Source organism: Lynx rufus, unplaced genomic scaffold, assembly GCF_022079265.1.
Source record: "Lynx rufus isolate CCGP_SWC_20201006 ecotype Redwood Valley unplaced genomic scaffold, mLynRuf1.p SCAF_16, whole genome shotgun sequence".
Classification (NCBI taxonomy): Eukaryota; Metazoa; Chordata; class Mammalia; order Carnivora; family Felidae; genus Lynx; species Lynx rufus.
The window spans coordinates 4,469,551-4,491,302 of record NW_025814830.1 but is presented as its reverse complement, the minus strand read 5'-3'; the positions used below and the strand labels follow the sequence as shown (position 1 = coordinate 4,491,302).

The following is a 21,752-nucleotide window of genomic DNA, read 5'->3' as shown; positions in this document are numbered from 1 at the left end:
CTGGGCACAGACCTAGGTGTCTCTGCCTCAGACCAGTCCTGAGAGTCTGGGATCTCAGCTCCATCGCCAATAAACAGAGGGACTAGAGGAGTCCTGCCCCACAGCTCTCTCCTCTTGAAGGCTAAGGAATCCAGAACCCTCCACGCCTATCTGTGGAGGACCCAAGACTCGGACTCCGAGTTCCAAGTCCCCTAGAGTTCGATACTCCTGTTTCCTTTCTCCCCCGTTATCCAGCCTCCCCCCCTTCAAAATTCTAGGCGTGTGAACCTTCAGGCCTCTTCTCTCTAAAGAACCAGGAATTTAGACCCACAGTGCCCTCCACCCTCTGGAAACAGGGAGTCTGAACCCCCAGCAACCTTCTCCCCCAGATCCTAGGAATCTCCCTTCTCCCTCAGATCCAGGCATTCGGGCCCCCAACCCCCAGCCATTCCTTCTGAGCCTGCTTTAGCGTAAACAACTGTGCCCTGATGGTGTCCCTGGAGCCCTCAGAGAGGAAGGGATCCTGCATCTCCTTGGAGGTCTACATCCTCTGAAATAGAAGTTGAGGAGGTGTGAGGGCTTGGAGAGGTGTCATTCTTTCCCAATTTTCCTGCCCCCCCACCCCGTGCCTCGGGGAAATACATAAGGAAATTAACTACGACTCCCAAGAAGCCCCGCGCCTCAGTCTCCCTTAGCTACTGCACAGCCTTCAGGGCTTTGCAGTTAGGTCCTCCTCTCCCTGGCGCGGAGCTGGGCGGGATCACGGCCCACCTGGGGACCAGTGGGCGTGGCCTCCAGGCAGGGGTGGGGGCGGGGGTTCCCAGGAGGCTTCCAACTTTAACCCCTTCCTTCCTGCTTCCCCGCAGCTATAGGCGTCTCCCAGAGCCATGAAATCCCTCTGCCCCATCCTCTTCGTCCTCATCTTCCTCCTCGCCAGGCTGGGTTCCAAGGCTGACCCTTCGGCCTCACCGCTTACAGGCTCCGACCTCCCTGAGATGGGCTACCCTTCTCAGACCTCCCCTCCTGCTTCTGAGAATTCCACTGGAGACCAGCCTAACCCAGATTCCCCCGTGGCTACTTATCCTGAGCCCTCCAAAATACCTCATGCAGTTTCCCCTGAACCCTCCCGCCCTGACTTCCCTGAGACTCCCAACCATGACCTCCAAGAAAGCCCACACCCAGAGTCTCCTGAGACTCCTACATCTAACTCACTCAATACCTCAATATCAGACTCCCTGGAGACCCCCCAAATTAATCCCTCCAAAACAACACATCCAGAACCTTCTGCGGCCCCCAAACCTGACCCAACTGATATCCCACACCCAGAATCTCCTGAGACCCTCAAACCTAGTCCCTCCAAAACTTCACACCCAGAATTTCCTGAAACCCCAAACCCTGACCCTACAGAAACTCCACACCAAGAATCCCCAGAGATTCCCAAACTTAACTCCATCGAAGTCTCACGTGCAGAAGTCCCTGAGACGCCAAATCCTGACCCCACCAAGAGCCTTCACCCCAAAACTCCAGAAACCCCAAACCCTGACACCACTGAAACCCCCCACTCTGAATTCCTCCAGACCCTGTATCCTGACTCTACTGAAAGCCCCCACCCAGAATCCCATGTAACCAGCAACCCCAACCCCACTGAAATTCCCCAGACAGAATCCCCCACAACCCACTACCAAGATGCAACAGAGAACCCCATGACCTCGGACCCTGAGATCTCCGCCAGTCTTCACTCAGAAACCACTACACCTTTCAAGGACGAAGCAACAGCTGCCCTAAATGAGCTGCCCCTGAATCCCAAACCAGAAACCCCTGCAGTCACCCAGCCTGACTCCCTTAAATTGCCCACCTCAGAGTCTCCTGGCACAGTTGAGTTGAAGGCCTCCCAGGACTCTAGCCCTAAAGGGCCTGACGCCCTTCTTCCCTCAGCCCGGATTGCGGGCCCCCCTGCTCCTCCAGGGTCCCCCAGTCAGTTGGCCCCTGCCACTCCACGGGTCCCCCAGCGGCGCAGCCGAGGTGAGAGAGTCAACACTATCATCGTGGTGGAACGAGTGGAGGAGACCGGTGAGGGGCCAGGACCCGGACTCCTGGGTCCGAGGGAAGAAGGGGGCTGGAGGCCGGGACTCCTGGGTCTCGGAGAGGTCGGGCTGGGGACCTGGCTCCTAAGTTTAAGGCGGGAGGGTGCTGAGGACGGGTATGTTGGGACTGAGGAAAGAGGGGGGTCTCAGGAAGAAGGGGGCTAGGGGTTTAGATTGCTCAATTCCTGGCCCCTCGTCCTTCAGGCGTGACCCTGGTGGGGCGCCCCCGGGGCGCGGCGGGAGGGGCCCTCTGCCTGTTCCTCGCCGGGATCGGCCTGCTGATCGGCATTTTCCTGCTGCTGTGGTGTCTCTACCGCCGGGCGGCTCGACACCGGCCCTTCGCACATCACCGGCTTCCAAACGACGGAGATGAACCGGGTGAGCGACCCTTACAGCGACGGCACGCTCCCTTAACCTGGTTTCGCCTGCCAAAAAGTACAGGTCCTCCATCCTAGATCCATAGAAGCCCCGACCCCTCTCCATGATCCTGCCCCCAATTCTCCGAAATTACACACACACACACACACACACACACACACACACACAAACACACGTCCAGCGCCGCCCCCAGCCCAGCTGGGAATTGCAGCAGGCTGGGAGCCAAGCGCCCCTACAAGCCCCGCCTCTTTCCCCTCCCTGGGCGGGGCCGGAGCCCCGCATTCCCCGCCCCCCCACTGCGGGCCCCGCCCCTGCTACGCGGATGCCACGCCTCCTCTTCCATTTGGGGAATGGGGCTCCCGCCCTTTAATTTGAAAACCCGGTTCTAAAGAACAGTCGTAATCCTCTCTCCCGCCTTCTCACTGGCCCGCGGCACAGTGAGGGGACAGGCCCCTTGTCTGCCTGGGGATGACTTCGCCCCTTCGCTCCCACAGTTATGCATTTGGAAGCCCCGAAGGACCCCTACGACCTCTACTTTTACGCGCCGGATGCCTGGGTCCCTTCACACATCGCCACCAAACAGCCGCCGCCCACCCCCCCGCTGCCGCCCAAGCTGCCCCCGCCGCCCTGCGGGAGGCGCCCCCAGAGCCTGGAGCCGCTCTCCCCCGCCACGCTCCCCAACAACTTCGTGTGAGCCCCGCTCGCGTCCCGCCAGACCTGCGCCGTCCCCAGGCCGAGGAAGGACCCAGAGGTCCTGACCTCCTGGCATGCTTTGCTACCTAGTAGTCCTCCTGGATAGGAAGTCCCACCCACAGAGAAGCTTTCGCTGTGACCGGAGAACACCGTCTTGAGTGCGGCCGAATAAATCAACTGTTCCCAAAGCTAGACACGTACTCTGGCCTGAGTCCTGGGAGAGGAGGGGGCTGGGACCCTAGGATACCGGGTCTGAGAGAGGAGGGAGCTGGGGGCCCAGACTCCTGTGACTGCCAAGGCCAAGGACGACTGAGTGTGAACACCAAAGCATTTTATTGGGAGTGGGGCAGGGCAGGATTCACAGTCACAGAGACAGACACAAAGACACAACCCTGCTCCGGGGAAAAACACCCCTCTCCCCCAGCCCCATTCCGTTTCCTGGGATTCTGTGACTTCTCCTGCATAGGTTCCCCAAATTCTAAGCCGAAAGAGGGGAGTCTGAGAGGGGAAGGATCCCAGGTTCTGAGTCATTTAGCCCCTGAGGGACACAACAAATGGCCACTGAGAAAATGAGGGTAGTTTGAAACCACCCAGGAGAATAAAGTGCAAGGAACTGGGGGAAGAGGGGCATCTTGAAACCACCATGGGGAAGTTCAGTGATGGTGGCTTCACACCGTTGAGTGGATGGACTTGAGCAGCCACTATTTAGACCTGAAAACGTGTCAGAAAAAGTGCATGGGGGTGGAGAGAGGCATAGTGTTAAAACCGCCATCTTGTTTCCCTAGACATTGTGCTAAGCTAGGGAGGTCTTGGGGAATTTGGTGCTTCAGCAGAACCTGCTGGTGGAGGGAGGGGGTGAAGGGGGGAGGGGGGCTTGAAACCGCCATTTTCCCTCAGAAACGCTGGTGAGAATCAATCCCTAGAATGGCGGGGACGGGCGATTGGTTAACCCAACCTGGAAAATGCAAAATAGAATTGGGAGAGGTTGGGAACTTCTAGAGGAAGATCTTCAGTTTTTCTGAAAGGAGAGGAAGGCTGAGTAATCTCAGGGCTTAACCCGAGAGAGTCCCAGGGGTTAAAGAGAAGGTGGTGGGGAGGGTGCCTCAAAACCACAAGAGAGAGTCAAAGATTGAACTGTCCATTCAAATAAAGCCCTGAAAGGAGAGATTTGAAACCACTGAGGCAGAACAAGTGGAGAAGGAAACCTTTAGGGGAATTTGGGTATCCTTGAAACTGCCAGTCTGCAGCTTCACTACCCCTGAGAGGCAATTGGGAAGGGAAGAGGATTTGACAGCACTGGGGAAGAGGGCGAGTGCTTCTTAGGCCTGCAGCAGGACAGAGAGGACTGGGGTTCCTTGACAGTCACTCCGGCCAGTGACGTGTGGAATGGAGGTCCTGGAAACTGCCATTCAGTGGGAGGCACATGGTCAGTAGTCCCGGACAGGGGGTGGGGGTCTTGGGGGCTGAACTGTGCTGTGTGTGGCCCCATAGGAAGGAGGGGGAGCAGGGGGTGCCCCGGGGGGTTCAGCCTCATCCTCCATTTCGCTTTCGTCACTGCCAGCCAGCTGGTCGTGGCCAACGAAGCCACACTTCTCTTCGCTCATCTCCTCAGGCTCCGCCCACGGCTGCTTCTCTCCAGAAGCGAAGACCCCGTAGAAGATGACACCCCCATAGTGCACCAGGGAGGCGATTAGGAATACGTACTGCCACTCTTCCCGAGTCTGTGGGGGGGGGGATGACAATGGAGAGGTGAGGTCAGAGGACAGAGAAACAGGAGGGGGAGAGAGAAGGCGGGGGGGGGGGCGGGGGGGAGGACGGGCAGAGAAAGGGAGACAGAGATCCAGAGAGAAGCGGAAAGACCCAGGAGAGGGCAGGGAATGGAGCCCGGAGAGGTTGTCGCACGTCAGGAAGGTGCCATACACAAGCCCGGAGGGCGAGTGGGTCAGGGCCAGTGCACGGACCTTGTGCTTAGTCATGGCACCCACGATGATGGGGCACACCATGCCTGACAACGTGCCCACGCCGTTGGAGATGCCCATGAGGATGCTGGCGTAGCGCGGGGCGATGTCCAGGTGGTTCACGTTGAACCCTGGCGAGGCAAGCCAGAAGGCGTCACTCTGACTCAGTGAATCTCACTCAGAGGGACTCCTACTGAGCCGCCCCACCCCCCACGTCCCCCCCCCACCCCGCCCACCCCGGCTCTTTCCAGACCACCTTTTGCGAGGCTGGAAGGTCCCCTATCCTGAGCCAGTGAGTTCCCTACAGAGCTGTCCAGAGTCCGCCAAGCTGCGGATCCGCGGTTCTCACCAGAGATGGCGAAGCCGCTGAAGCCCACGGCGAGGACCAGGAAGGAGATGGCCACGCCCTTGGAGTGCGAGTAGCCGACCACCAGCAGCAGCGTGGCTTCCATGCCGAAGCCTACGGAGGGCCGGAGGGCCGTCTCATCTGAGCCCCGGCCTCCCCACACCGCCTCTCCAGCCTGTTCCCGCCCCAGTCCGGCCGCCTCCATGCCGGTCCCTGGCTTTGTGCAGCCCGCCTCGTCCCTCATTCCGCCCGCGCCCGCCCTAACCAAACCCTCACCTCCCTGGTCCTCAACCAGGTGTACGGGGGCCAGCACCCCCCGCCCCAGCTGGGTCCTCCGTGGCCCCACGCCCCGACTAGGCCACGCCCTAAAGACTCCGCTCCAGGCCCCTGCATAGTCACACGCACCAGCCCCCGCCACCAGGTGGGCCCTGAGACCGCAGCCAGGGATTCTGTTCCATCCACGCCCTCCTTCGCCCGCGCCGGGACTTTTTGGACACGCCCCTGGCCCCACCTCCACCCCCACCTGGTTCCGCCCCGCCCGGGCGGTCCCAGACCCGGCTCGGGGCCCCGCCCCACTCACCTCCACAGTTCATCAACTTGCGCACGTTAGTCGTGGACATGATGCGGCGGCTCCTCAGGAAGTCCGCGATCTGGCCGCCGATGGGCACGATGATGGTCATGACCAGATGAGGCAACGCTGACACCAGGCCCACCTGCACCAGCGAGCGCACAGAGCGAGGGCTCAGGGGCTGCTGGCCGGACATCTGCACCCGGTTAGTGCTCCACTGGCTCCTTCCTGTCCCTCGTTCCAACCTCTTGGGATCCGGGCCCGGTTGCTTCATCTCCCCCCGCTGCGCCCCCTGCTTTCCCCTCCTGGGCCCAACCTTGCTGATCTCGAAGCCGAACACCTCTTCGAAGTAGGCGGGCTGGGAGATAAGGAGCAGGTAGAACGTCCAACTGCGGCAGAAGTTAGCCACGATGATGGCGTAGACTGGCATGGAAGTAAAGAAGCGCCGCCAGGGTGTGTTAAACTTCTGGGGGTGGGGGGAGAAGAGCGGCCGCTAAGATCGAGACCAGGGCTGGGTGCTCTCCGTGTCCCTTCAGGGACCCTATTATAGTCCCACAGAGACCCAGGTCTCCCGACTTCACTAAAACCTCTGGGGACGCAGGGGCACCAGCTTGACCACGTCCCTGTGGGGACCTTGGCATCCTAGCCTCACAGTGACACTTCAGAAATGCAGGCGTCCCGACTGTACGGTGTCCCTCAGGTTCGCAGGTGTGCGGACCCCATGATGACCCTCAGGGACCCATAAATGTGAGCCCAGGAGTCTCTTTCCATTTCCATTATGCCCCCTAATTCTAGCCTCACTCACCCGTCTAAGCAACCCACCCCCCCACACTCGAATCCCGCCTCTGCCGGTTTAACTACGTCTCATACTGGTTCTGTCCACCTAGCAACCTAGCCCTGCCCTCAGCACCTGCTGATCCTTTCTTCCCCGGGCTTTAACCCCGCCTCCTAGGTTCTAGCCCCGCCCACTGTGCGTCCCCATCCTGTCTCCTCTGAGAGTCTACAGCAACCCAACACGATCTACACTCTACACTCCGTGCAGGTTCGAAGCCCCCTTTTCTCCTGCCTCCCTGCCTGGATATCTCTTCTTGCCCCACCGCTCCCCCGCCCCATCAGGCTTGGGCCCGGACCGTGACCGGGTTCATGAGTTTGGCGCTCTCGCCGATGGCGTCCTCGATGTACTTGCGCTCCTCTTCCGAAATGCTGGGGTGCAGAGCCGGGGACTCATAGGAGACGAGCAGCCAGAACAGGTACCAAAAGATCCCGAAGCTGCCTGGGGGGATCAGGAGGGGGACGGAAGCGAGGCGATGACCGGCCTCGCTCCGCCCCAGCGCCACCCGGACCCAGGCTCCGGACCCTCACCGTAGACGTAGAACACAGAGCTCCATCCTGAGTACTGCACCAGGACCCCGGCGAGAGGCATCGCGACCACCGCCCCAGCATAGGAACCTAAGGGGGAGGGTGCAACATGTAGAAGAGGCTCATCTATCCTCAGATCCGGGAATGTGGACTTCCAGCCCCTGCTTTTCTGGGACACAGAAGTACAGGCCACAGCCCCTCCTCCCTCAGACCCGCAAGACTGGATCCCAGCCCCTTCCTCTCACCGCAGAAGGCTGTGGTTGCCAAGCGACTCCGCTCTAGGGGCGGGGCCCATTTGCTCCAGATCCCGTGGCAGGCGGGGTACGTGACCCCCTAGGAAGGAGAAAACCAAAGTCAACGAGAAGAGGCGGAGTCAGAACAGGCACAGGGTCATGTGGAGCAGGGCTTTACCTCTACCAACCCCTGCAGGATCCTCACGAAGATGACACAGCCATAGTGGACTCGGGCAGCCGAGGGGATCAGCATGTTTAGAGTGGATGTAGCCACAATAGCAAAGCCGAAAACCCTGGTGGGAAGAGTCCGTAGTACGAGAATAGGGTCCAGCTCTCCCGCCAAAGCTAGGATTCTGCTCTTTCTGCCCACGGCGGGCCAGGCCTTGTGTTCTCCAAGACCCCCGGCTCCCACCTCTGTCTCACCTTCCACAATCGCAAGCCCCGCCTTCCTCCAAGACCCCGCCCCTAACGCAGGCTCCTCCCATTTCCCCCCGTCAACCCCTAAATGCCAGGCCACACCCACTAAGTCCACCCACACAACTGTAGTTCCCGCCCACTTCGAGACCCCAGCCCTGTACCTGTTGGCTGCGAATTTCTGGCAAATAAATCCTCCGGGAATCTGGGTGACAATGTAGCCCCAGAAAAAGGAGCCGTGTATGAGGCCAACAGTCTCTGGATCCCAGTTAAATTGAGCTTTCTGCGGGCCAAAAGGCACGTCAAACGAGCTGTTCCGCCCCCAGGCTCTGCCCCTCCACCAATCAGCACAGACAGATTTAGTCCCTCAGCCAATCAGCAACAGGGATTCCCCTCTCGCGCCAAAACACCTGCCAATCAGAATTCAAGCCGTCCTCCTCCCAGCTCTGCTCTGGGTGGGCTTCCAGGGGCTGCTCTGCCCTAGCAAAGGGGCCTGCTGCTGCCTAGAAGCCTTCGCTGTCTCAGTGCCCCAGCTTTGACTGTCTAGGGGCGCATAAATGGGGTGGGGACTCTTTCTCCACTTACGCCTCTTAACCAACCTACGAACTGTTTGCGGGGTGACTGGGTGGGGTCTGGCCTGGGACCGGAAGTAGCCAAAGGGGCGGCCTGACTGGAAGGGAGCAAGAGGCGAGGCAGGCAGGTCAATGCCTAAATCAGTTTTTCCTAGGGCACGGGCACGATCTACACCGGAATTAAAATAGGAAGGATGTCTGGGGCGCCTGGGTGGCTCTGTCTGGTAAACGTCTGACTTTGGCTCAGGTCATGATCTCACGGTTCGTGGGTTCGAGCCCCATATCAGGCTCTGTGCTCAGAGCCTGGAGCCTGCTTCGGATTCGGTATGTCTCTCTCTCTCTCTCTCTGCCCCTCACCCACTCATGCTCTGTCTCTCAAAATAAATGTGTTTTTTTTAGATTTTTTTTTTTTTAAATAGGGAAGAAGTCTGAGATGAAGCGGGCTTTAGGTAAGGGCTGGACTCAACGAAGCGGGGTTTAGCAGCGACTGAACTTCAGAAACGCCAGGATCAAAACTCAGGGTGGAGCCTGCCATGGGGCTGGGATTAAGTTGTGACACTGGTGACAGGCATGGATGGCAGGTGGAGCAAAGTTGCTAGGAGGCCCAAAATGGGACAGGGGCAAAACACGTAGGGAACCCAATGCTGGCGCAAAGTCTACACTGAGAAAAATAGGGGCGGAGCTTCATTTAACTGGGGGCAGGGCTTAGGAAGAGGAGACCCCCTAGAGCAGAGGGGAGGCGTAGGGCATGCACAGATGGGCGGGGCTACTCTGGCTGCGGTGGGAAGGGGCTGAGCCAGGATTGCTCGTGGACGAACGTGACGTCAGCAGGGGGCGTGGGCAGGGCCAGGTGGGCCGGCGTGCCGGGGCACGCCCCTGAACTACCTGCACCACCACGTGGCCCCCGCGGTGGGTCGTGCTGTTGTTGACCATGGAGACGATGGCCACGCCCAGGTTGCAGCGGATCCCAAAGCTGATGCAGAAGCCCAGACCGCTCATGATGGCGATAATGTAGCGGCGAGGGAGACCGAAACAGGTGCAGTCCACTACCGGCGGGTCCCGGGTCTGCGTCGTCACCGGGCGCCCGTCCGCACTCAGCTCTAGCGTCTCTGCACCTTCCTGCCGCTTCTCCAGAAGGCTGCGGGGCAGCGAGAATCAAAGACTCGTAAGTCCAGGCCCCCGGCCCCCTCCTCCCCATGAGTCCAGTGCAAAACCTCCTGCTTTTCAAGATCCACGATTCTAAGCCCGCACTCCCTCCTTCCCCAAGAGTCCGGCCCTAACTCCCTTCGCCCCCCCCCCATCCAGGAATCTGGACCCCCCCCTCTCTCCATCCCCCACAGACCATGAATGCACACTGCCAGCTCCCTTCTCTCGCAGACTCAGATATGGGGGTCCTCGGTTTCCTTCTCCCCCAGCCCTGTTATCTCTCGACTCAGGAGTTTTAGACCCCCAGAGTACGCTTCGTGATCCAAGAACCTGTGCCCCCAGCCCCCACCCTAAGGCCCAGAGATTCTCCAACCCCCTCTTCCAGATATGAGTCTATTTGAGGAAGCAAAAAGCGCTAAGGAGATGCTTCAGCAAAGGTGTCAAAAGAACAGATGCTTCTCAGCCACGTCTGCTATATATACCGACCCCCTCCTCTCCTGCCCCCTGCGGCATGCCCTTCCCTGCTTCCAGGCCCCAGGTGTGGGGCTGACATCCAGCTGACTCCCTTCAGACACCGGAAGCCCATTCCCTGAGGGTGGGGAGAAGTCAGGGTCCCTGGAATCCAGCAGCCCAGCCAGACATCCCTGGGGAACCTTGAGTTCAGGCTGTCTGCTAGGGGGTAGGGAGGGGGAGTGGCGGGTGGTGTCCTGGCAAGGGACAGATGGCCCTGGTAGGGGGATTGGCTCAGGCCCCAGTGTGGCTCTCGCCCCCGCCCGTTCTGGAATTGAGTCTGTGATGATGGATAGGGTATTTGGAGAACCACCTCAAACCCAGAGAGAGGCTGCAGGGAAAGAGAGGTGCCCTGAGACAGGGTGTCCAAAAGGAGGGCGACAGAGATGGGGTGGGGGTGGGCAGAGGCTGAAACAAAGAGGGTCAGGGACACAGAAGGAGAGACAGAGACCCAGAGAGAAAAGGGAGAACAGACCAGAGACCCTGAGAGGGCAGGGGACAGAACCTCAGAGATGGAGAAGGACGGCAACCCGAAAGAGAGGACACATAGATGCAGAGAAAGATGGAGAGACCGAGGGACTGAGGAGAAACAAGCTGGGGACGTGATTCGCGAGATGCGGCCCCTCTCTGAGGCGGGTGCGCAGCCAGGGGATCGGGCTGGATCCCAGGAAGGGGCTGGAACAGATGGAGGCGAGGGAGACTGGGACGGGGGAGGAATAGAACAGCCAGACGGTCTAGGGGGAGGCGGGTGGAAGCGATGAGAGAACACAGCCACCCTCCCCATCCTAGAACTTAAGGAGGTGGGGGGGGGGCAGCTAAGAAACGGGGTAGGAGAAAGAGACTGGGGGAGTGGGCAGTACCCAGGAGGGACCAGGAAAGAGAGCCAGATGGGGGGGGGGCGGGGAATAGATGCCCCAGAATGTAAGCTCAGACTGGTAGAGACTGCCCCCACCCCGCATCGGAACCTGCCAGCCATAGCGAGTAGACTTTGACCCGGGTTACCATCAGAGGCCATTGGACCCTGAAACTCAGGATGTGATTGCAGCCCCTGAAATCTGATACCCGTTGTGGATACTCCAATGTGTCAGATAGATACCTGACCAAGGCTTTCTAAATGGGCTGCGGCGGTGGGGGGGGGGGGAGGGTGTCAGTATCCCACATCTATAAAATGGGGACCAGGGTAGAATGTGAAGTTACAAGGAGGGAACTGCCAGGTGATACTGATCATCTCAGGACAAGAGAACCAGGGTGCAGAGATGAAGTGACCCAAGTGATTCCCAGAAGACAAGAACAGAGAGGGGGAGAGCCTGGAGGGAGGTCCTCCTCCCCTTCCTGGGTGCCCGGAATGCCGCGCTTAGGAAGCAGTTCACCAAAATGAAGAAGGTGTCACAATCTCCCTCTCCCTGGGTCTCTGTCTTTGCTTCTCTCCGGTTCTCTGTCCGCTCCCCTGCTCTCGCAGGCCTCTGTCCCCTTATGTCCCTTGGTCGTCTCCTGCCATTGCACAACTAGGGAAACTGAGGTTCAGAAAGCAGAAGTAGCAGGTCCAAGGTCACACACCAGAGTGTGATGATGGGTTCTGAGCGTTCCCTGGCCCCTGCCATCGCCCCATCCAAGGCCTGGTTCTCAGAAAGGAGGCACCTTGGCTCCTGTCTCTCCTGCATTCCCCTCCCCCTGCCATGTCCTTGTCACAAGTCGCTCCGGGTGACCGTCTGTTTCCTGGTCTGAGGGAGTTCCCACCCACTCCAGGATCACTCATCTCGAGGAAACTGCAGCCTCCATCCCAGGCTTGGGAGGGGCTGGTCTGGGTTCGAATGACGGCATTTGTAATTAATCCATTGATTTTTTTCCCCCCTTTTCGAACTGAGCCTCAGTTTCCCCAGCTTTGTCTAAAGGATTTAATGGAATCAGGGTGTTACGTCCAGTACAGGGCATTCTGCCTCTCCCCAGCCATCGAAGTGAAGCCCAGGGTTCAGCTGCAAAGCTCTTCTCAAACTCCAGCTCCTTGGTGACTGTCTTGGGGGCAGCTCTGAGCTCTGGGGTCTCTAGAGGCTCAGGAGGCAGCTCAGGGAGGTGAAGGTAAGACACAGACAGACTGAGAAGCCCAGACACACACGAGAAGCTGAGACGCAGGGGCTGAGGGAGGGGGCCTGAGCAACACATCCCTCCCACCACCACCCTCCTTCCAGCCCCCTCCATCAGCACGGCTCTCTCCCTCTCCTGACTTCGCACTGATGTATTTTGAGAAACTCGTGAAAGGAGGCGAGAAAAAGGGTGGGGAGGGGCTGGAAGATTGGGGAAAGAAGGGGTGAGGTTATCTCAGCTCCCCCGCCCCCCATTGCACCACCCTCCTGCCCCCTCCCTTCTGTCCAGCCTTATTCCCATCTTTCCAGTTACTAGAGGGTGGGGGAACTTTGGAGCTAGGAAGTGATCCGCAGCAAGGAGGACCGGTGTTCAGTCTTAGAGAACACAGTCTTAGAGAATACAAGAGAAGGACTTGTATGGCCTAGGGAGAGGCACTGAGGGTCAACTAAAGACGGGGTCAGGGCCAAGGGGACAGGGTCCGAGGGAATGGCAGCAGGGGCATGGTCCTGATGAGGCCATCTCCTCCCCGCACTGTGGCTGGATATTTTTAGGCTTCTCCGCAGCTGAGTAATTTCTCTGACTTGGAGCCAGGGCTGGGGTTGGGGGTGAGAGATTTGGGTGGAGGTGTCCAGCAGACTGTCCTGGGGACACCCAGGTCACTGGGGTCATCTCCCTGGATGATGAGAAGTCCTTCTTAGCTCTAGTCTATATCCTTCGGGAAGTCCACCGTACCCCAGGGCCTAATTTTTGGCCTGCAACTTCTTTCCCCCCCAGAGACCCAGGATACCCTGGCTTCTCCTCCCAGCTTAGCTCTCCCCAAGGACAAGGACCAATGCGCCCCAATCCGCTTTAGCTTCAGATTAAACTCTCTGAGAGATGGACACTGAAAAAGACACAGGGAGATGGAGACACCCAGGGCAGGGGATAAAAACCCAGAGAGAGGGGGACAGACACCCAAAAGGAGAGGGTCAGAGACCCCAAGAGAGGGGAGCAGAGACCCAGAGAGAGGGGTTGATAGAGATCTGAGACCAGTGGCCAGAGACTCAGAGAGAGGGGGGGGACAGAGACTTGCAGATAAAGGGAAATAGAGACTCAGAGAGGGGGCAAGATCCTAAGAAAGGAGGCAGAGTGAAGATAAGTGAACAGAGACCCAAAAGTGAGGAAGGGGGTCAGAGATCCAAAGAGAAGGAAAGAGGCAGTCCCAGGGGAAAGGGTAGAGTCTGGGGTGGGGTGGGACACGGAAAAATGAATGAGATGATGGACGAGACTGGACCAGGGAGAGCGGACTGTTGGAGGAGGGAGAAAATAGAACAGATGAGTGGAACCCCCATGCACGGGTATCGCTCGTCCAACTGTCCGTCTCTGTCCAGGTGGGAATGTGCGTCCTCCTCGGACCCTCGGGCTGTTCCCCACCCAGGACCCTCACCACGCTCACCGGTGCAGCCTCCCGAGGGCGCGACCCGCTAGCTTCCGAAACTCCTCCTGACGGAACTCCATGGTGGCTGCCCCTGCCGCCGTTCCCCCCCCCGCCGATCCCCCCGCCCGCGGGCCCGGGCGGCCGCGTCCGGGTTCCCGGGGTCCGCCCCGGCCCGGCCGGCCCCGCAGCTCCGCTCGGGGGGAAGGAGGCTGCGTGTGCCGGCTGCCTAGGGGCTGTCAGTGGACTCAGCGCCGGGGGCGGGGCGGGCGGTGGTGATGCCCCGCCCACCCTCGATAGACCACGCCTCTTGTGTTCTAGTCCCGCCCCCTCCCGCAGCCCTCCGGCTCCTTTCCTCCTGCCCCTTCCACTCCAAGACCACGCCTCTGGGTTCTGAACTCAGTCCTCCGGGTTGCGTCGCCCCAATTCTATCCCTTCCCGGAGTTACTCCCCCCCCCGTTTCCATCCACCCCCCAGCTCCTTCTATCTCTTTTCTCTCCTCCCGAGTTCTCTTGCCCACCTGAGGTTTCCCTCTCCTTTTTAGTTCGCCCTAATTTCGTCCTGGCGCTTTCGCCCCCTACGGTTCCATCTTCCACGTTTCATTCTCCAGCCCTATCCCCCCGAGTTTCTGTGCCTTCCAGTTCCACATCCCGCCTCCCGAATTCCACCCCCATCCCGCGTCGTCCCTCAGCTCCGACTTCCTCATTCAGAGGGTGCTTTCTCATTCAGAGAATTCTTTCCCCCTGAATTCCAACTCCCCATTTCGATCCACCCATTGTCCCCTCTTGTTCTTCCCCCACCCAGTTTCTTCCCTCTGGACTTCCATCCACCTGTTTCCATCTTTCCTTTTTAAAATTCTACCCCCTTCCATCTCTATTTCCCTTTGGGGCGCATGCCCCTCATGGTTTCTGCATCCTCTGTTTCCTAACCCCTGACGGTTATATGCCAGTTCCCAGTTGCGACCCCCATAATTCCCTCCCAGCCTGGAATCTAACCCGCCCTTTGAGTTCTGTCCCCACTCCCCCGAGTTCTCTACCCGCTCCCTGAGTTCGGTCCCCTCCCCGGACATCTGTCCCTGCCCTAATTTTTGCCCCTTTCCCCTGGAATCTGTCCGTCTGAGTTCTGTCCCCACCCACACCCGGAGTTCTTTCTCCGCCCCCTGAGTTGTGCCCCCTCCTGCTAGGACCTGTCCCCGCCCTCTTACTCCATCTCTGACTTCCTGCCCTGCCCCTTTGGGGTTGAACCCGGACTATTTCTAGGTCCCTGGCCCGCAGGCAGATCCTGCCCCTGCTCCTTTCTCCAGACCAGCCCTTCTCCCCGATGCTGAGGCCACTTCCAGATCCAAGCGCCGGGAGGGTGCTCCTTTCCTCTCCGCCTCCCTGAGTCGGGCCGCAAATGCGTTTGGGATTAAATTTTCATGATGTGGCACAGGCCCTCAAGTGGATTGGGAGGGAGCAGCCGGCGCGGCGGGCGGGCGCCACTGACCCGGTGGCCCGGCAGCCACTGCCCACCGCGGCCTCCCGTTTGTCGCCTTGTCCCATTGGGTCCCTGGGGCTCACAGTTTTGCCAGTGTTTGAGAACCCCCCGCATCCCTGGTAAGGGGTGGTGGTTTGGGGGCCGGGACCTCAGGATCTGAGGGAGGAGGGGCTGGAGACCCGGACTCCCGGGTCTGTGGGAGGAGTAGCCCGCGGAGCCGTCCACCAGCGCCACCCTGTGGCGGCAGAATCCCCGGCCCGGGTGCGGAGGCGGCGGCCGCGGCTCCGGGCCAGGTGTGAAGGTGGAGCAGATGGTGAAGAGGAGGGAGTGGGAGGGGGGCCCCGGCCGCTGCCAAATCCCGGGCCTGCGCCGGAACCGTCACCATGGAGACCGAAGAAGGCGGAAAGGACCCAGCTCCACACTTTTTGGGGGACCTGAAAAAAGAGTTCTTCGGCCTCCCACGGAGGGTCCCCGTGCTAACTACAAGTCCCAGCGGTCGCTGGACCTCGCCGTGCGCTTCAGAAGAGCCGCGCTCCCCGAGGGCCGCTGGGAGTTGTAGTTTTGAGACAACAGCCTGAGGCTGCGAGGCGCCCTCTGGTGGACGCCGGAGCCCACGCTCGCTCCTTCAGGTCCAACAGACCCTACCCGAGATCATCCCCGCTACCTTTTCACCTTCTCACCATCCACCTTGCCACCCGACCTCATTGACTCCATTCCAACCGCACTGGTCTCGCCGTTCTTCTAACGTTTACCACTGAGGCTCCTCCGTTTACCTATCCTCTTAGGACTCACTATGGAAGGAGAGAGTTAGCATTCGTTCATGAACTCCTTTTTTGAGTTCCTGCTCATTGTAAAGCGTTACCGCACCACAGGGGCGGAGCTACAACCAGGTAACACTGGTTCCAGACACCGCCACCGCCACTGCTAACTCAGCCAGGGGAGACCAGAGACAGCTTGAAGTTGGAAAAGCTTCCCAGAGAAAGTTCACTGAAAGGGACGACTTTGGGAGTGTCCGCGGTACAGGAAACGGTGCTTGCCGAGTTGGAAAGTGGGACACAGTTTTGTGTGATTGTGACATGAAGCACTGTTCCAGGACGAGACGCAGGGGAGGCTGGAGATGATGGCATGCATCGGATCACCAATGGACTTGGGCAAGGCCCCCTGGGAGGGCAATTAGAAATTCCCTGGGTTTGGGCGCCTGGGTGGCTCGGCTGGTTGGGCATCTGACTTCAGCTCAGGTCACGATCTCACAATTCGTGAATTCGAGCCCCTCGACGGGCTCTGTGCTGACAGCTCGGAGCCTGGAGCCTGCTTGGGATTCTGTGTCTCCCTCTCTCTCTGTCCCTCCCCCACTCACGCCGTCTCTTTCTCTCTCTCCCTCAAAAATAATAAACATCAAACAATTTTTAATTTAAAATTAAAAAAAATTCTGGTTTTATTGACGAGGCACACTAAAGGGGGGGCGGGTACAGCAGAAACTAAAGAGGGGCTGCAGAACACAGGTGTGCTCAGGACACCATTCACTGTGCTGGGACTGAGTGACAGGAAGGACAGGGAGAAAATGAAGCATAAAGGGGACCACACCACACATGGCCCGGAGTGCTGCGCTGCAGGGGGCTCTGGGACCTTCTCCTGGGACCCTGGGGAGCCGAGGACCCCTGAAGTGGAGAGGGGAGGGCCGGCTCTGGGACCGTGTGCAACACGACGGGAGAGACTGGCGGCCAGGGAGGGGCTCTGGTGGGGAGAGGCTGAGGCCTCAGTGGGGACAGTGACTTCTCTGTGACGCCAGGACACGGTCCAATGTCCCTTTTCCCTCCCGCTCCCCGTGCATTCCTAGCCAGACACAGAACAAAGGCAAACATCTTTTATTTCCATTTTAGAGAAGCCACGAGCCTCTTCTCTCCACTTAGAAGCACAGAAAGAAAGCAGGTCAAGAAGACACCGACAGGAGGGGCATGGCCACCATCAATTGCTGAGGAGAGACGGGAAACAGATTAAGGATTCAGGACCAGGAGCCCAGGCCTCCCCAGCGCCCCCGCTCCCCCCGCACACCTCCCTCTACCTCCCCAGGTACCTTTCTCTTCCTATGGAAGGCTGCTTTGCTCTCCTCAGAGTTGATCCGCAGGGGGATAGAGGCATCCAGATGGTACAGCTGCTGGGGGCCCCCCAACACTACCCGGTTCTCCCCAATCTCCAGCGACAGCCCCAGAGCTCCATCCTGGGAATATTAATGGAGTGGGCCCACCCTTCCGTTCCCAGCAATAGGCCAATAATAATATGGACCAGGAACAAAAGCCTTGTGTGTCGTTGTTGTTGTTGTTTCAATGTCTATTTATTTTTGAGACAGAGACAGCACGCGAGCAGGGTAAGGGCAGAGAAAGGAGGAGACACAGAATCCAAAGCAGGCTCCAGGCTCAGCGCTGTCTGCATATGCCCAGCTCACTCTCCCTCGGAGACCCCAACCCTTCCAGACCTCATTCTCCCACTCTGGCCAGAGGTACACTCACCAGTTTGGGGAGGTCAATTTCAGCCAAGAGGAGGTCAGGGGCTTCCAGCCAAAGGTTCAGGTGAGGCTTCTCAGGGCTGCGAAGGACCAAGACCCAAAACTGAGGAGAGCCCACTAGGTCTCTGCCAAAGCTATTCTTTCCCTTTCTCCCTCCTACAAACCCTGCTGCCTCGGGGAGCCTTCTCAGTGGCCATCCTGCTTCCCCCCTCTCTGGGTTCCCAGGGCCCCAGGACACCGCCTCCTATGGGGAGGCAGGATTGAGGGAGGGATTCCAAAAATTACTGGGGAGACATGAGAGGGACAGAACCCAGCGAAGGCCCACCCTTCCTCAGGTCTCGGGGAGTCGGGAGTGTATAGGTTTCCCAGCTCCTGGATCCGAGGACGCTGTTGGGAGCGGATATTTTGCTGGGAGATGGAGCCCAGGAAAGGTCGGTTCTTCAACATGCGCCACTCTGTGAGTAGGAAGCTCAGGGTCAAAGGTGGCTCAAGCGCGGGTTCCCTCGGCTTTCCTAGCGGTCCCCACGCAGCGAGAGCCTCAGGGGAAAGTCTCCGCCCCTCCCAGGATGCCAGGGATCTGGCCACACCCCCGAGCTTGGCTTCAGGAAATCTGCCCACTTTAGCCCCGCCCTTCTAGGGATATGGGGGGGCGGGATCTGTCACCAGAGGTGCTCCTGGCTCCGCCCTCTGGCTCGCCAGACCCCGCCCCTTATCTGGCTCCTGGGCCAGTCCCATCTCCACCCCCACCCCCACCTTGGGAAGCCTCACCTTCTCCCTGTAACCCGCAGCCCAGGGACCAAAACAATCCCTGCCCACACCAGCACCACCTTTTCCAAGGGCTGTCCCCGAGCTGCTCTGGCTCCCCGAGTCCCCGCTAGCGCAGGCCACGCCCTTCACCTGGATTCAGCTGAAGACTGTATTTGTCCTCAAGGCCCTCCCTGGCGATGGTGACCACGAGCTCCCGCAAGAAATCGCTGTTCTAGAAGTGAGAGAGGGAGATTTGCCGGAGGGCTCGGGATGGAGGGAGAGGCCCCAGCCCAGGCCTCACCCGCAGCCCCGCCCCCAACCTGCATCCTCCGGTAGAAGTCGCTGTTCACCGCTACGTCGTAGGCGGTACAACCCTGGCCTTCTGTGGGGAGAGAAAGGGGGTGAGACCCCCAGCCCTCGGTAGGAACCCCACCGCCCAGATAACGACGAGGCAAAAACGATAAAGGACAGCGGCCACACGAACCAGAAAGATCCAGAGACAATTAGAAAGTGAGGGCTCTTGCCAGTCATACCAGCCTCCTCTCTACTGCTCTGGTCCTTTCCCACCACATCCCAGCAATGACCCTGCCCCTTCCCTGCTCACAGACCCTCCCATGGCTCCCCAGCGCCCCAGACGAAGGTTTGTGTCCTTCAGTCTGGCGCTGGAGGCCCTGTGTGGTCAGCTCCTCCCACCTGAAGAGAAGCTCACTTCTCTGTTGGGGACCTCGTCCCTTTAAATTTCTTCCAGTCTCTTCCAATTACTGACCGATCCAATTCAACCATTCTCTCCAGCCTCTGGACTCCTCGGTCCCCTCTGCCTAGAACCCTCTTCTGTGTCTTGGCCTGACACACTCTTTCGGTTCCTTTGCATCTTATATCTGCCACCTCCTCCAGGAAGCCTTCCTTGACTCCTCAGTTCGGGTAAAGAGCCCACCCCCCTCCAACTCCAGAGCAGCAAAGATCACACCATAATGAAATCGCATCTGTCTTCTCTGCCCTCACCTAAGACTAGGAGTCTCTCAAGGGCAAGTTCTGGGTTGGATCAGTCCCTACTCCCCAGGGCACTGCCCAAAGCTTGATCCCAGGAGGCTTCAGGGGACATACGTTAATTGAAAAAGCAAGCATATAGACACAGAAACTCAACAGAGACACGTGAGACAAGGCAGAGAGACAGAGACAGGGGAGAAGAGTGAAGAAGGAAACAGGAACAAGACTGAGAGCTGGTCTGGCCAGCTAATGAGGACACCCGCCCAGCTCTCCCTCACTGTGGGGTAGGGCAGGGAGAAGTGCCAGCCTGGCCAGGTGGGCAGAACGAGGACAGAACTACCCCGTGTAGCAGGCACTGGAGGCCCAGGAGGTTAGGTTTATGTCACAAGGAAAAGGGGGCCAGATTTCTAGGGGGAAAGGGGGGAGGGGGATCTTGGGCCCTGGATCTTGGATCCTAGGGAAGAAAGGACCCAGGGAGCTAGCTTCCTGGGTCCCCCGAGGGCACTGACTTGCGTCCAGTTCTGCATGAGGCTCTCCCAGGCTCATGGGGATGCGAAACCCGGCTTGGTCTTCCTCCAGCATTTGAAGCAGCTCGTCCTCGGTCACATCAGCCGGAGGAGGGATGGAAGGAGAGTGACAGATGTTGATGAAAACCTTCCCTTCGGAGGAGTTGGTCTTTATGCAGAAACCTGGTGGAAATGGGTTTGTCCTGATGTCTGCCTCTGTGTGCATCTCTGTCCTTCCCTTGGTCTGTCCCTGCTTTGAGTCTCAGTCCTCTGCTTTCTGGGCCTGCTCCCCTCCCCATTCCTGGGATCTCTGACTCTCCTTCTATCTTTGAGTCTGTCCCCCAGTCACTCCTGTCCTCCTCCTTCTCTCTTTAGCTCTTGGTCCCTCCCCCTCTCCCTGCCAAAGACCTCTATACTCCATTATTCTGCCTCTCTCCTGCCTCCTCTGTCTCTGTCCCCTGCCCCCAGTCTCTGTCCACCTCTCTCTGAGACTCAATCCCTCCTCTCTCTCTGGCTTTCTGCCTTTCTTACCAGGTTGAGGTTGGATCTGTGTGGATTCTGGTCTGCTTGTCTGGGCTTGCTGGAGCTCCTTGGAGGCCTGTGTGAAGGAAAACACCCTCCAGTCACGGTGTCTATGCTATCAGACCCTCATTTGTTCTTCAAAAGTTTATGGAGAAATTTTGTGCATGTGAGATATGAGCAGAATAAGACATACTATGTCCCTCTCCTCCTTTGAGGACCCCTATGAACAATCCCAACCCCATCTGCATTTCTTCCAGATCCTAGCAAACTTGCAGCTAACCAACTACAATCCCATGTAGTGCCTTCTGGGAATGTAGTCCCATCTCAGAGCACCCGCGGGCGTACACACATATACACAACACACACACACACACACACACACACACACCTCCCCAGAATACCCAGGGACCCAGGACCCGGAGGCCCGTCAGTCCGCACCTGCCGCAGTAGCTCCTCGAAACGCATGGTCTCAGCGCCCATCTTCTCTGCCTCGCTTAGCTCGGGCACCAGCAGCTTCGAGTCCGCCATGGCCCTGGGGAAAAGACCTAGGCGTCCTCAGTAACTCCGACGTGAGCGGGAACCTTCGCCAGGATGCGAATTGTGGAGCCTGCTGCCAGACCCACCCCGGCTCCTGGTGCCCACTATTCCGTATGAAAGTCTAAGAATCTGTCCTGAAACTGTAATTCCACTCAGACCAGATACGGCTGTCAAATCTGTTAGGAGCCAATATTTCCAGACGCTCTCTACGTCCTACGTGCTATGTAAATGACAGCCACGCTTCTAGTCACTGTGTAACCAAGGACTTCGGCCGACCACGCTTCCGTCTGCCTCAAAAGCTCATTCACCAATCCTGCAACCTCATTACGTTCCGACCAATCATAATCTAAAGATTAAGCCCCGCCTCTCACCTCAACCAATCAAAACTAAATCCTGAACCTAGTCTCTAAATGCCACACTTCCTGTGCCGATTAAAGCCGTATTTCTCCTTCCCAACAACATCTAGCCAAACTACGGGGGAGTCCAGACTGGCACACTTTCAAAACCTTCATTTCAGTGTCCATCCTAAAAGGTTCCCTTCTGATCTATGAACTATCGCTTCGTCCCAGAGCTAGATTCGATTCTCTAGTAAATACACTTCGGACTAAATATACTTCCTGTCCTCAGTATAAAAAGGGTGGCGGGAAGAACCACACGGTCATTCTTCTAAATCTGGAGCAGCCCTAACTACCGGCCAGGCGCCCACATCTCGGTTCCCCGCCGCCCCCACTTTGAGGA

General features: G+C 58.5%; 3 protein-coding genes across 3 annotated transcripts; 1 reads left to right on the top strand and 2 right to left on the bottom strand.

Annotated features, from left to right (window-relative positions):
• The first annotated feature begins 866 nt into the window (after nt 1-866).
• On the top strand, nt 867-3,135 carry GFY (golgi associated olfactory signaling regulator). Its single transcript, XM_047079025.1, has 3 exons — nt 867-2,049; nt 2,268-2,441; nt 2,936-3,135. The coding sequence occupies exons 1-3, from the start codon at nt 867-869 to the stop codon at nt 3,133-3,135; spliced, it is 1,557 nt and encodes a 518-aa protein (XP_046934981.1).
• A 1,426-nt stretch (nt 3,136-4,561) lies between these two features.
• On the bottom strand, nt 4,562-13,819 carry SLC17A7 (solute carrier family 17 member 7). Its single transcript, XM_047079290.1, has 12 exons — nt 13,758-13,819; nt 9,470-9,722; nt 8,177-8,295; nt 7,777-7,891; nt 7,611-7,698; nt 7,369-7,455; nt 7,137-7,279; nt 6,323-6,472; nt 6,019-6,151; nt 5,442-5,552; nt 5,096-5,223; nt 4,562-4,855 (listed from the first exon to the last, which is right to left on the bottom strand). Exons 1-12 carry the CDS (start codon nt 13,817-13,819, stop codon nt 4,562-4,564), a joined length of 1,683 nt encoding a protein of 560 aa, XP_046935246.1.
• A 3,243-nt stretch (nt 13,820-17,062) lies between these two features.
• PIH1D1 (PIH1 domain containing 1) lies at nt 17,063-21,727 on the bottom strand. The gene is made up of 9 exons (XM_047077653.1): nt 20,916-21,727; nt 20,487-20,553; nt 19,959-20,138; nt 18,783-18,844; nt 18,613-18,694; nt 18,041-18,170; nt 17,720-17,795; nt 17,287-17,430; nt 17,063-17,184 (listed from the first exon to the last, which is right to left on the bottom strand). The coding sequence occupies exons 1-9, from the start codon at nt 21,003-21,005 to the stop codon at nt 17,143-17,145; spliced, it is 873 nt and encodes a 290-aa protein (XP_046933609.1). The 5' UTR covers nt 21,006-21,727; the 3' UTR covers nt 17,063-17,142.
• Between the last annotated feature and the right edge of the window lie 25 nt (nt 21,728-21,752).